This window comes from Mustela putorius, unplaced genomic scaffold (genome assembly GCF_011764305.1).
Source record: "Mustela putorius furo isolate JIRA1106 unplaced genomic scaffold, ASM1176430v1.1 tig00003854_pilon_pilon_pilon, whole genome shotgun sequence".
NCBI lineage: Eukaryota > Metazoa > Chordata > Mammalia > Carnivora > Mustelidae > Mustela > Mustela putorius.
In genome coordinates this window covers 4023473-4037831 of record NW_025422006.1, presented here as the reverse complement: position 1 = coordinate 4037831, position 14359 = coordinate 4023473, and the positions used below count along the sequence as shown (strand labels likewise).

Below are 14359 nucleotides of genomic sequence, written 5' to 3'. Positions count from 1 at the left end.
GTGCCTGAGAAATAGTGTCAAAATAATAAGAAAGGAGCACTGAAAGGAAAAAAAATAATAATTTCAAGCTAGTAGGTGAGCAAAGAGAGCGGAGAGACCCCTTTCATCCACCATTACCTGGGTAGAAATGACAATGGGATAACAGGCTGAACAAATCTAAGTGCTCCAAGGCCACTTCTCTCCATGTCCACTTGTGGGTGATGGGGTTCCTATGGATATGCTCCAAAGCAATCCACCAAAGAGCAAGCCCTCTCTCTGCTTCTAAGGGCAAATTAATGCAATTCACTAGACATTTTATGCCCTCATAAAGACTCAAGGACATTTTCTAGAAACATCCTCAAAGATATGGAAATTTGGCACACAGAAACTAAAATTAGGTGCTACTGGAGTTGACTGAAGACTTCGCTCTGGTCCAGCACTTTACAGAGAGGCTTGGAAGCCATCAGTGGCCAAGTAGAAGATGCTTGTGCACTTTGGCACGTGGGGTGAAATCCTCAGGTGTGACCCATCAGGCTTTGGTCAGTGCAAGGCAAGGTTGCCTCACGTTGGCCACGGGTTTCAGCGCTCACCTTCCTCGATCTGAAGTTACAAACTAGTATCATCACTAATTCATCTTCTTGTCACGGGGTTAGCCGTAGAGAGTACATATTTGCAGAGGAATGTCTCTGGACTATTATTTTCTACCCATCCTGCATGGCTATGATGCCTATTACTAAAACAGGAATCAATGCCTGCACCACTGGTCATAGAGACGGACAGGAGCTTAACATGGGAGTGAGACGGACTCCTTAGGATCTCCACCAGCACGTTCACGGTTTCCACCATCGAGGAGGCAAGGAGGCTGGCCACAAGTACCTGGGGGCAGGAGGCTCCAGAGAACCACGCTGCCATTCACACAGATTCCCCAAGCCCTTCCTCTGGCCCGTTTCCCCTCTAGCTGTGGCTCTGTCCCGGAAAGGTTAATTGTACAGTTTTCCCCCATGTGGGCATTCTGTCCTTGACTCCGGAACTCAGTTCCTTAGAACCTCAGGATATCTTTACTTTCTTGGGGTTTTTGTTTGTTTATTTGTTTTGGTGGTTTTTGTTTTGTTTTAGGCCTATATTTTCTGCAGTGTTTGTTTATTAAACATTTTACTTTTTTTTTTTTTTTTTAATTGAGCTGATATTCATTTGCTTGTTTTAACTGAGGGTGCTCTTCCCCAACCTCATTTCCCCAGAGCCCTGTCCCTTTTACTGTGTGGTTCTGTAGATCCTTCCGGAACATGCATCTGAATGGCGTCTTAGCTGAGTGGCAATGCTGGCTTTATCTGACTGTCCCACTGCTGATCCTGCTTTTTTATGGTAAACTTCCTTGCTATCTCTGAGCTGTTTTTCCAGTGAAAAGTAAGCATTGGTGAGAAGGGCAGGCTGAGAAAGCTTTCCGCCTGCCCCATGGGCCTTCAGTAAAATTTTATCACTTTTCTCCAGGACTCTGGTGGTGGTCAGAAAGAATTTCTTGTTACCTGTAATGAACTGTGGGCAAGAGTCACGCAGAGTTTGTAGCTGCATTTAAATTCAATTCTTGCATTTAATATCCTTCCCATAAAGAAGGCACAGAAATGGAGAAGTAAACAACAGGGATTCCAAGAGACGGAACTGTCCTATTCCTGTAGGGCCATCGGCCATTTCCACAGGATAACACATGCCACATTTTCCCCTATGGGAATTTCTCAAAGAAGTCCTTAAAAATGTGCATTATTTTCACTTCTTACCTTTATCCAGATTTCCAGGAGACACAGCATTTAAATCACCAAACTGTAAAACAACAGTCATTTGGGCAATAGTTACTACCAGGTAGAATAAAATAATATTCTATGAGTCTGTGGTAAAAACACGAGGAGGAACTTTTTAAAACTGTAAACCAGGGACCGTTTTGATCTCTAACTACCTGGGTCACCTAATTGTCCAATCAAACTTGTCGAATCTGAACAGTTGAAATTGTGTCACAATTTAGCTGTCTTGACCTCTTTGCAAAGGAGAGCAATTTTCTCTGTCTTCCACGCTCCATTTTAGTTTTATTATTATTTCCCACTTAGCAGTGAGGAAGTGGGGGCTTGGCTGGCCTGGAGAAGTTGGAGGTGGTGGGATAAATTCAGAAATTTGGTGAAGCAGGACACGTCAGCTCCATCACCCGCGGGCAGTCTAAAAGTTCCCCCCTGGGGCCGGGTGGGGGGCGGCCACCTGACAGCAACTTGGTCCGGCCGCTTGGCTGAACTCTCTCTTTAAAAGCTTTCACTAGTGGAAATAAAAAACAGTGGGAATGCCAAAATTCAGAGTATTTATTTTTTAAAAGCCTTTGAGACTTCTTGTATAATAATTTGATGTTCTTATTTACTAAGATGTCAGGGTCCCGTTTTAAAAAACAAAACCATCTGCTTATTAGTAATGCAACAAGAAAGAGCTTAAAACAATGTGGAACAATTAATAACCTTCAGCTTAGATTTTATTTTCTATTCTGGTTCAAAAGCTTAATGGTATTTTTACCATGAGGAAATGGATTTTGAGAGTCTCAGAGAGAACAAAGATGGATCCTCTAAAAAAAAAAAAAAAAAAAAAAGGAATAGCAGAGCTATTGGGCAATAGTTGATCAGAGAAAGGTGAGGAGAAACCTCAAAGCATCCACTTTTTAAATGGAGAACATTACTATTTTAAAAGCTGAAGATTCAGAATAAGTCATTATAGAAATTCAGAGTTCTCAAGAGGCTTAAAAAGAGGGAGACAGAAATTCTACTTACTTCAGAAGTTTGCTTATAAAGAGTTCCATGATAGGAGTATTTTTTTCATCTACAAGGTATGTCTACAAAGTAATAAAACTGATCTTATTTTGCAAACACATTTTTTTTTTTTTAACCTACATATGTATTGTTCTTTCTAGTAGCTACCTCGGGAGCTTAGACATTTATTCCAAGGTCCAAGGTTCCGGAATGCCTCTTTAACAATCAATTTCAAGAGTTAGCTTATGTACCATTCAAGAAAGCCCATTTTGTTATTTTATACCCAATTGGGACTGCAAATAACACTCCAAATTGTACTGATTTTCTTTGATCCTGGGATGATTTCTGACTACTCATCAAAATCAAATTCACCTCTGCCATGATCCAGGATATTTAAAATAATATGTCATTTTACTCTATTATTTCCCAGCAGTTCAGAGGCAGTTTAAAAAGAAACATGCCACAACATTTTAAGCTACCACAGCATGACTGGAACAAATGTGTAGCTTTCCCCAGGTGACTGCTTTCAAGGGGACAATGGCCTCCTGGATCCATAACTCCTAGAACATTTTTTGGAAAAACTGTCCCATTACTTTACAGTTACATCCCATTGGGCAACAAATATGAAATCATAAATACTGAGCTGTTCTTTTGATGCTGTTCCTGATCACTTGGCTCAGAACCTTATGTTAATCTAAATAAAAGTCTCAGTTTAAATTATGTAAAATTTCTTGAATTAAAGAATGCAAGTGACAACAACAACAACCAAAATCAATGGGACTCTATTTTTGGTATAACTTAAATATTTTAGAACTATAAACAGAGAATGCTCCAAGTTGAAAGATCCTGTATAAGTTATGTCTAAGTGAGGCAACACAATAAGATTCATGTTTCTTTTAAATGAATACTTAATAACACTTAAGATTGATCCTGGAAACAAGCTGGCAAGTGATGAGTCTTAAACATTCCTCTATACCTAGAAAACGTGAACATTCCATTTGTTTTTGAAAGAAATCTCAAGAAGTTGTTTGAGACTAAATTCTTATTGCCATTAGTAATCAGTAACGTTACACAAAACAGCTGAAACCAAATTCTAGACCTACTTGGAAGTCTCCTTCAAAAGAAACTTCTTTTGGTTGCTATTTAACTGCAAATATGGCAACTTCCTTAATACAAAGGTCTTCCTTTGAATGTTTCTGCTTAATCTGAATGAATACATTTGATTACTCAGGATGCTAAAAATAAAAAACCCACAATGATCAACATGTCATTGACTGCTAATACTGTGAGTAAATAAACATTTGCATGCTCAATACTTTGTCCTTGTGGCTACGCCCTACGCTGGACATGGTACAGGCAATCTCAGGGACACCGTCAATGTCTCTAGGTGTTTCTGGGATGAATTACAAAGTCGCACGTGTACAGCAAAGATGGTAGATTTAAAATAAAAATATTGTGATGAAGGTAAGATTCTGATACCCTCTGTAGCAGAAGGTGAAGGCTTTCATATGCATTTCACACGTGAGAAAAGAATACACATGTGACTAAGGAAAGCTCACTTTACTCCCAACGGTAGGCTAAGATTAGGAGTCCGTTACTTCCCTTGTTACTCAACCAACATTCGCTGGGAACCTGACGATGCCAGCCAACCACTGTGCCAGCCAGTTCCAGGCGGTCAATTTGGAAGTATTTCCTCTTTCTAGAGGTGAGTAGCAGAAGTTGTTTATATCACAAAGGACCAGGTAGTTCAGCCACAAAATGAGGCAAGCTTTGAGAAAGTTCTGGAAGCGTGGGCGTCTGAGAAAGGGAAGTCAACTGTGGGGGCTTTGGATGGGGCAGCAGGAGGGAAGGACATCAGTGGTGACCAGGAAGACTAGGAGAGGACGTAAGGAAGACAGTGTCACCAACTGGGGACAGACGACAAGCACTGAGATTACGCTAGCACAAACCACACAAAAGAGAAGGCGGAGATCTAAGATTTGGATGAACAAAATGGAGGCTCAGGAGAAAGTCAAGGCTGACTGAATAGCAGATGAATGAATTTGTTTCCTCACTTTAGCCTCAGCAAAATGTAAGAATTTGGCAAGGCAGCTGAGATTTAATCTTGAGGTCATTAAAAACAATGGACTGATTTGTCTAACATTCGTAGGAAATGTGGTGGTGAGAAAGCAGATGGCCTCTTGATGTACAGGTTCTGGGAAGGCCTGTAGGAATCCATATTCTACAGATAGATCGGGATGTTCTGAAGTAGAAACGGAACGGAACATAGAGGAAGCATATTTGCTGTTTCGGGAAGAAAAATCTCGTTTTCCAGAAACCATTTCCTCCAGGTCACTAAAGTGTCCTTGAGAAAGCATGCCCTCCCGGGGGACGGCAGACCAATACATGTGGCGGGAAGGTGTGAATGACCGCCACCTCGCAAGGAGACCAGTACTGACCGGGACGTGCCAGTGGGCAACTGGACAGCACAGCAAACACAGCGATAGGCAGGACCCTTCCTGGCGAGAGATCCGGTGCGAGCCTGACATGTGGCCAAGCAGCTGTGGAGCAGCTCCTTACACGCCCGTCGAGATCTCCCACCCATGAAAGGGTCGGGGCGCTGCTCACCCCAGAGATGCACACCGCAGGTGCCCCCAAGAGACCACTGCGTGCTGGATCCAGGAGCAGCGAACTTCTCCCGGGGAGGGAGGCAAGGCTTGTACTGTGATCCTTGGGAACGAGGACCATGCAGAGGAAGTCCGGGTGCAGAAAGCAAGCAGGTGGGAATCCGTGGGGGTCCACAGTGAAAGAGACTGGGGACAGGAGTTAGGGACCGAAGGAAAGCGTTCAGGGGCTGGGATGAAGATCTCATTCTTGGGGACGCTTTCCCTGCCAGATGGGTTTACCCCATCCTGGGGAGAAAGCATTAGGGAGTCATCCTAACCACACCACCTTGGGTGGCCAGGCAAACACCCCTCTAGAAGCTGTGTCCTTCTAGAAGATCTGTGAGTGTATCAGATTTACAGGTAGACACAGATTTACAGACGCGATCACACGCACACGTGCACCTGTGCACCCACGTTCTGTTTGCTCACTGAAACAGCAGCTGTCCGCATTGAGAATCACCCTGTCCACCAAGCTACCATGCACAAAAATGCCTAACTGATTTCCCTGGGGGCATCAAAATAGGACCGTGTACAGTCTAGAACAGGGGTTGGCAAACGTTTTTCAGCCAAGGGTCAGACAGCTAACTCCTGTAGTCTTCACGGTCGTGTTGTAAATACTCAACTCCGCCATTTGTGCTGCATTTCTCATTCACAGAGTTCAAATTTTATCTACGACTTTCTACCAGTCTGAAAGGCTCTTTCAGCATGCATTGCAAGTTCTAAGCTTGTTGGAATCCCACATGGATACAAAAAGTTTACCAGGATCGCAGAGTGCAAAGTTTTGTGTGACATATAAACAGGGAAATCATTCCAGACAAAAATGGACACTCAAATTGAGGAAACCAAAAGCTACTGGGCTGTGGGGCGAGAATTGCCCTAAGCCTCACGTCCAAATGGAGGCCTGACTCTACTGTCAAAGTTAGACACTAAGAAATAGGGTATGTACTGGTCTTTGGCCAATTTCATGAGGATTAACTCATGCTACCCAATGGCACCACAGGCAACCCCCAAGCCCTCAGGAGGCTTTCCTATATCAGCACGACCCAGTGGTTCTGTAGGATCTATGCTGTATAGACGCCGGCAGCCAGAGCCAGATGCTGAGATGACAGCAGATGCTTAGCTGAAGGCAGTGACTGCAGATGGCATATAATACCTAGACTTTCCATGTGACCCCAGACATTCCTGCTGATGGGGGAGGGGGCAGCTATGGACATTAGCAGCGGGCAGGCCAAAGAGTTGGAAGTTTCAACTAGAAAAGACCAGTCATTTGGGGGCCTCGACTACTTGCAGACTGGTCTTGCCAGCAGTGGGAAGTTTTGATACATGCATGTCGGGAAGAAACTGTGTGTGTGTGTGTGTGTACATTTTTCCAGTTCCTGCCAATGAATCGTTTGCTCTAGGAAAAAAAATCTTTAAGCTGTCAAAGGCAGTAAGAACAGGTAACTGTAAAATTCTTCTGAGGTGGTTTCTACCTCGTAGTTGGAATAAGATGTCTCTTTGGGACATATTTTTACTCTTAAATGTGAAATAAATTACACATATATAGGAACTGAATATACAATACTTTCTCCCCATGTCACAAGTTCTTTCCTACTAGTCATTCCTACTAGTTAAAATTTGATACAAGTCTAGCTATGATCATCTAATTCTGTTTTTACGTCTTCTCTAATACTGCCATTTTTTTTTTCTAATTGACTTATTCCTGCATTCTGTTTTGTTGACTGTGTTTTTATAAAGCATTGAATTAGTTTGCCTCTGATTACCAGTTGGGCTCTATCCCAAAGAATGTTGTTGGATTCTTTGTAATTCTATGAATCACAGGCCTCAACACTCAAAAACTGTCTAGAGGCTACTTTCCCTCCTTGCCATATAGTTTCATTAATGCTTTCACATGCCTTTATATTATCTGTTTTATGAACTTCAACTTCTAAGCTCATCATGTCAAAAACATGATGGTCTAATTGTACACACTGTTCCCTGGATTGTCAGTGCCAAATCAATATTTAAAAATCTAATCTGGAGGGGCACCTGGGTGGCTCAGTGCATTAAAGCCTCTGCCTTCGGCTCAGGTCATGATCCCAGGGTCCTGGGATCGAGCCCCACATCGGGCTCTCTGCTCATCGGGGAGCCTGCTTCCTCCTCTCTCTCTCTGCCTGCCTCTCTGCCTACTTGTGATCTCTGTCAAATAAATAAATAAAAATCTTTAAAAAAATCTAATCTGGAGTAGAAGGCAATCAAATATAATCTCTCCATGAACAGAAAGGTCTTGAAATGTCAATCACAAGGGATTTCAGAGCATTAGTTAATTTTCTTGAAATGTCTTACAAATGAGAACCAAGTTAATCGAAGAATTTTACATTTAGCTTTAGTGCAGGGTTTCACAACTGAAGACAAACAGTTGTGGATTTTAAAGTGATTTCCAATTTTACAAAATTTGCAAGGAATGCTAATCATGTTCCATTTGGTAAAATCCTGCGTTCCTTGGTGATTTTTCTTTCTATAAATGTATCTCCCCAAGCATTCCCAACTAGTTCTATCAAAGCCTGCTAAGACGGTGAGATTTCTGCCGGCTTGCTGCAAACCAAAGCAAATTGGGCCCTCCAGCTGCTGGTGGTCAGGCTCCTTCGAAACGGCCACATGTGATGTCGGCTGTCCTCTCCACAGACTACGGACTTCCATTGCAAGTCTAAGCCCTCAGGCTTTTTTGTTCCCCTCTGCCCCCTGGGAACACAGCCAAGCATGCGCCTTTATGCTGTTTCAAAATCTCTAGGAACCGCTCAAGAGTAAGTACGCAGGCAATGAAGTAAGAATCTAAGCCCAACTTCCTCTTGAAGGAAAAAGTCATTTCAACAACAAGAATGTACAACGGTACCATTCGGCTGAGCAGAGAAGGGCCTCCGTCCTGAGCCCCACAGTCTGGAGAGCCCTGCCCTGGCTTTCCTGCGGCTGGGGTCCTCCCTCCCGGCCATCACTGGGCCAAGTGGACGTGTCTTCTTGTAGGCTTTGTGTCCGTCCCACTCCGCAGGCCACATTCTTGCGAAGATGTCTGGACTCCCTGAGTCCCCTTCCCGGCCTGTGCAGATTTCTTCTCCAAGTCTTCCCTTCACAAGAAAGAAGGGAGAGCCAGCGAGGGGCAGCGGTTTCCTATGGGTGGATAAAACCTAAACATTGGGCTATTCACAGCATAGGATGGGGAGGGATAAATAAGACAAGTGGTCTGGGGCCAAAGGCTGGGCATATCCATGCCATTATTTGCTGGTATGGCCCTCGGAGGAGCCTGAGAATTCTACATTTAAACCCAGCCTTCTATGTTGTGATCAAGGCATTCTTATCAACCAAGGTGGATGGAATCGATTTTGCTTATACTTTGACTCAACACTTTTGAAACGTTTGGACATGGGGGACCACAGGCCCTGCACAGGTTAGGGTTCAGCCTGGCAGCACATCCTTTACGCAAATGAAACCACGGGTTAAAAAGAAAGAACGCTGGCACACCTAACTTAAGACAGGCTTCATCAAGGCCACGGTCCTCATCTAGGAGGAAATCTGGGCCTCGGTTGACTGTGCGAGAGGCGCACTTCTTGATAATCACACCATCTCCCTTTTTCAGAAATGATTCACTCGACCGGCAATGGGGGTGGGGGTAGAGAAACATGTTCTCTTTAGACCCAGTAGTGTGAATCAGGTTTGAAGGGAGCGTAGTATCAAAACACCTGACCCATGTACTCATAGAGAATCTCTCACATTCACACAAGTGTATTATTGTGTACAGCAAGGGGGAATCGCAGGAAACAGCTCCTGTGACTCGAGGAACTTGTGGTCTCCAACAAGAGCAACTTCTTTATCCAAGGACCAGGAACCACTAGGGCCACCTGTTTGTGAGCGAAACTACCAGAAATACAATGGCAAGGCCAGAAGCCATCTGGGCAGGGCAGGGGATGACAAGAGTGCCGCGAAGAGCCAGCAGAGGGAGCCGTCACGCTTACTCTCTGCCCCAGAATCTACAAGTAGTTCGCTCTGAGGCTGGGGATACCAGGCTAACTCTTCCCTAAGCAAAGAGCCCAGGGGTGGACTTTCCTGAAGAGAACAGTGTGCTGAGATTTCTTTCCTGATATGTCCAGTGACCATTTCAGTTCCTGAAATATGGTAAGAGTTCTTCAACTCTTTTGGAGCGCCTGGGTGGCTCAGTCATTAAGTGTCTGCCTTTGGCTAAGGTCATGATCCCAGAGTCCTGGGATCGAGCCCCGTTATCAGGCTCCCTGCTCAGCGCAAGGCCTGCTTCTCCCTCTCCCACTCCCCCTGCTTGTGTTCCCTCTCTTGCTGTCTCTCTGTCAAATAAATAAATAAAATCTTAAAAAAAAAAAAGTCTTCAACTCTTTTATACTCTTTCCCCACTTCTAAACTCTCTAGGCAAGCTAACCTCTAGTTGAAAGCACTTAGGAAGGCCTAACTCGACAGAGAAGGTCCCAGAAATGTGGACAGACACATCCTGGGGGGGCAGGGGGAAGGAGCACTTCTGGGTCTCTGAGTTCTATTTTCCTGATAAAAGAATCCAGTATGTCAATCATGAAATCCAACGAGAGGGCCTACAAATTGGTAGTCTTTCCATCATTGTTTTGTACTTGCTTTCTGGAATGCGTACTGTTTGAGCACCTACAGGACTGTGGTTAGACCACAGTTACAGGCAGAAGTCCACTCCCTGAAGAGCGGAGGAGCGGAGGTGATCGCCCAGAGCTAGCAGGAAGGAAACCAAGGACAGGTGGCTAATGAGCAGGGATCCCAGAGCTGGAAAGGGCTGTGGCCCTGGGCAGCTGAGTCCCTGGGTGCTTTTCTCAAACACAGAGAGAGAAAGGAACAGAAAGACAAACCAGGGACCAGGAGGGAAAATGAGAGAGCTTCAGGAAAGCCAGTTCTTAGGAACTTGGAGGATGACGGTGTAGAAGCGTCTCCCATGTCCTTCCTCCAGGAGGTCACTTTGAGAATTTATTTTCAAGTTGGCAGGAGTATGCTCATGTAGAGGGCAGATTTACAGCTAAAAGCAGACTACAAATTCCAAAATAATGACTTTGACTTAGGTCTGGTCTGTGGGTAGGTACGGAGGAGCTGAAGGGTGTAATTTGTTGTTGGTGGTGTTTCCCAGTACACTGAGCTTTCCAACTGCCATTGGCCTAGACTCGTTTTCCAGTTCATCGGCACGTCCTAGATGTCTAAGGAACAAAAAGTGGGAAGGGAAAGGGTGGTAGGACCATCAAGATGCATCCCGTGATGCAGAGCTAGCAGGAAGGAACTTCCTAGAACAAAAGGACGAAGCTTACATGCTCGCATCTGGTGTGTGTGTAATCGTGAGTACGTGTGTGTTGGGGAAGCTGAACAGCGCAGACGGAAATAAATGAGTCCCCGTTTGAATCTGTCTACAAACAATTTACACGATGAAAAATGAAAACGTGGACGGCACCCATGTGGCGCCTTGGAACGACACAGTTCTACTTTCTATCCCTTCCTGATTCTGGCGTTGGGGAAATTTTCAACCTCTTTTTCTCGTGGGTGAAATGTGGACACTTGCACATGGCTTTTAAGGTTTAAGTGAATATTTTCTTTTTAAAGATTTATTTATTTGACAGACAGAGATCACAAGTAGGCAGAGCAGCAGGCAGAGAGAGAGGAGGAAGCAGTCTCCCTGCCAAGCAGAGAGCCCGATGCGGGGCTCGATCCCAGGACCCTGGGATCATGACCTGAGCCGAAGGCAGAGGCTTTAACCCACTGAGCCACCCAGGCACCCCTGGATGCTAAGATTCTTTTTTTTTTTAATAAACATGTATTTTTATCCCCAGGGGTACAGGTCTGTGAATCGCCAGGTTTACACACTTCACAGCACTCACCATAGCACATACCCTCCCCAATGTCCATAATCCCACCCCCTTCTCCCAACCCCCCTCCACCCAGCAACCCTCAGTTTGTTTTGTGAGATTAAGAGTCACTTATGGTTTGTCTCCCTCCCAATCCCATCTTGTTTCATTTAAGTGAATATTAAACAAGAATGCAAAACACCTAGTATCACGATTGTCACAAGGCAATTCCCCAGTGTTCATTAATTAGAAAAATTTAGGACTATCAAAAAGCTTTAGTATAACAATAAATGGTATAGCTTTCACCAAGTATTTGTTAGATTTATTAAACCGCTGCTGTTCCAAGATGGCTTTTTTCTGCAGATGATTTTAACGTGAGATTTGATCCATTCATTTTAAAATATCCTAGAACTAACCTATCATTCCACGGGTCCATTTTCAGCATATTCCCTAGTCGCACTAGATTGTAGGACTCACTGAAATCTATTTCTCATTAGTTTGATTTTACCTTCAGAATCCATGCTTATTTACCATGATTCTACGTCTACCAAATGGAACTTTTTCGCTCAACTCTCATCCTAAAAGCTTGCCTTCTGAATGATAATTGCTCTGGTCCAATTTTTAGGTTTTGAAGATCTTTTCTTTTCCCCCCCTTTTACTTTGAGTACATCAACTCTGATAAATTCAAGACATTTTTCTTTTGATGGTATATTCTTAAGGGTTCTTCCATTTTTCTTCCCCTAAAAAGTATGACTAAAATATCATCTTTTTTATATTGCAATTCATATGTGAACCACCGGAGCACTTTTCGGGTCCTACTTTTCATTTCAAAAAATTGGCTAAGTAGGTGGCTTAGATGTAATATTAAATAAATGTAATTAAATTATGACAGAGAATTTAAATATATTGAATAAGTTAAACACAAAAATATTTATCACAGAAAATCATTTTATGCAGCCACCAAAATTTATAGATCCAGCTGAATATTTTAATGGACTATGCCTATTTTAAGGAAATAAACTTCCAGAGAGACTCCAAATAATCATAAGATTCAAATAATAGGATAGTTTCCTGCTCAGTTTTTCTCGTCAGGGCTGTACAGAAAGCCCTGGTTTTTTTTTACAATTTTCATTTAACAGGTGTGCAAACAGATGCAACTTGTTTATTTTATTCCTACTCTTAAAATTTCTCCACTCCCAGAGAGTCTCTGTGTGTATTTATAGTATTAAAGTTCAAAAAAAATTACATAATTTTAGCAGCAAATAAACTCTGTTTCCTTTTTATCATCCAGGCGAAAAATTTTACCAAAAAAAATTTAACGAAACTCTGGACTTGCACGTGCTTTGAATAACTTACTAGTCCGCATTACTGTGGCAGTGGGCTGGCATTTAGATGAAAACGCATGGGGTGAGATTCTGTTTCTGTTTCTTTTTGGGGGGCGCCCTGACACGGCGGTCAGACTTACGGTAGTGTAACAGGGAATGCAAAAATAGTAGTTTTGTACCGCTGTATCTCGTTTATATGTAAAACATGGATTGGTCTCTCCTGCCTGCTCAACTAATGTAAACAACTGTAAAATTAAAATTTATTTGTTGTTTTCTCATTAATAAGGTATACTAACGATCCCTAAGTCACTTTAAAAGGAAAACTTTTCCCCTTGCTTCTGGACCTAGCTGGCTGTCTGCCACCTCTCCCAAGGAAAGCACCCATAAGGCAAAACCAATGTCTGGCCCAGTCCGTCTGACTTCGCGGCTCTTCTTGCTCCCACCTCCCCATCCTGCAACAGGTGATAAGCGTGGGGGATTAGCACCAAGAATTTGGGGGCCAGTTTGCTTGGTTTTGGAGCCTGATTTCGCACCATTAGTGGCTGTGTGACCTTAGCGAGCTACTTGATGGCTCTGTGTCTCATGTCATTGTAAAATACATACGGCTTTGGGGTGCTTGGGTGGCTCAGTGGGTTAAGCCTCTGCCTTCGGCTCAGGTCATGATCTCAGGGTCCTGGGATCGAGTCCCGCATCGGGCTCTCTGCTCAGCAGGGAGCCTGCTTCCTCCTCTCTCTCTGCCTGCCTCTCTGCCTACTTGTGATCTCTGTCTCTCAAATAAATAAATAAAATCTTTAAAAAAATACATACGGTTTTATACAGGGATAACAGTATTCATTGAGTTGTCAAGAATTATTAAGTTAATCTACATAAAACACTTAGAACAGTGCCCAGCACATAAATGGTATGTGAAATGCAGGTTTCACTTGAAGTTTCTGGCTTTCTTTCCTCATGCAATTCTACCTCCTGTCTACTGAATTTGAGGTTGTTTGACCCTCACATTTTCCACAGAAACTTCCCCTTGGCCATACTCCTTTCCATCGCAGGCAGGACCCGTGTGCATGTCTCTGTGCCCTGTTACTTCTGGACTTGATGTCTGGAAGGGGGAATCACCCAAGGGGCGAAAGCAACTGAGCCTCAACATGCAAAAGCCCTTTTGACCTCCAATCTGAATTCTAGGGTAGCCACAGGATAACAAGGGAGAGACAATATGTGAAAATAACCTCTGTTTTCCTGAATTTCCTTCTCTTCTTCCCAAGAATCAAGAAATTTTACATATGATAATATGACCACGACCTCCAGATCTGCAGTGGCCAACAGATATACAAGGCCATTGACGCTGTATGGAGAGAACAAAGCTATAAAAGGAGCCTTGACTGGCCGGGGCTGAATAATGGATGAGTAGAGACAGCTCAAAGGATGGTCCTATAAATTGGGTAAGGAGAGAGTAAGCAAAGAAATCAAGAGATGCTCTTAGATCTTAGGTCTTCCAGAAGGTATTTTTTACCTTATTTTCTAATCAAGATTTTATTCTTATTACATCTTCACCTCTTGGGGGAATGTGTCACACTCATTCACATTGTTTACATAAAATAAACAAAAACCAAACCAAAAGAATGCCTACAGGCACAGTCAGTCGGCAGTACTGACTATGAGACCATCTTAACCCTGGTCAGCCAGCACTGCCCGCACCAACAAGCAGGGGGCGTGCTGAGCCCTCACGCTGGGTGACCAGCTCCTGCCCACTGCCTCTATGCTCTTGAGATGCAAGGGAAGCCAAGACCAGGCATCAG

At 43.6% G+C, this 14359-nt stretch overlaps 1 protein-coding gene across 5 annotated transcripts in view; it reads right to left on the bottom strand.

The window, feature by feature from the left end:
- The window catches only part of RFX3 (regulatory factor X3), a 287619-nt gene that overhangs the window by 9107 nt on the left and 264153 nt on the right, over positions 1-14359 (bottom strand). For all 5 annotated transcript variants that reach the window (XM_045065031.1, XM_004766195.3, XM_045065030.1 and 2 more), the window contains one exon: positions 1752-1794. In XM_045065031.1, the coding sequence (XP_044920966.1) occupies positions 1752-1794 (43 nt within the window). The remainder of the gene's footprint in view (positions 1-1751; positions 1795-14359) is intronic.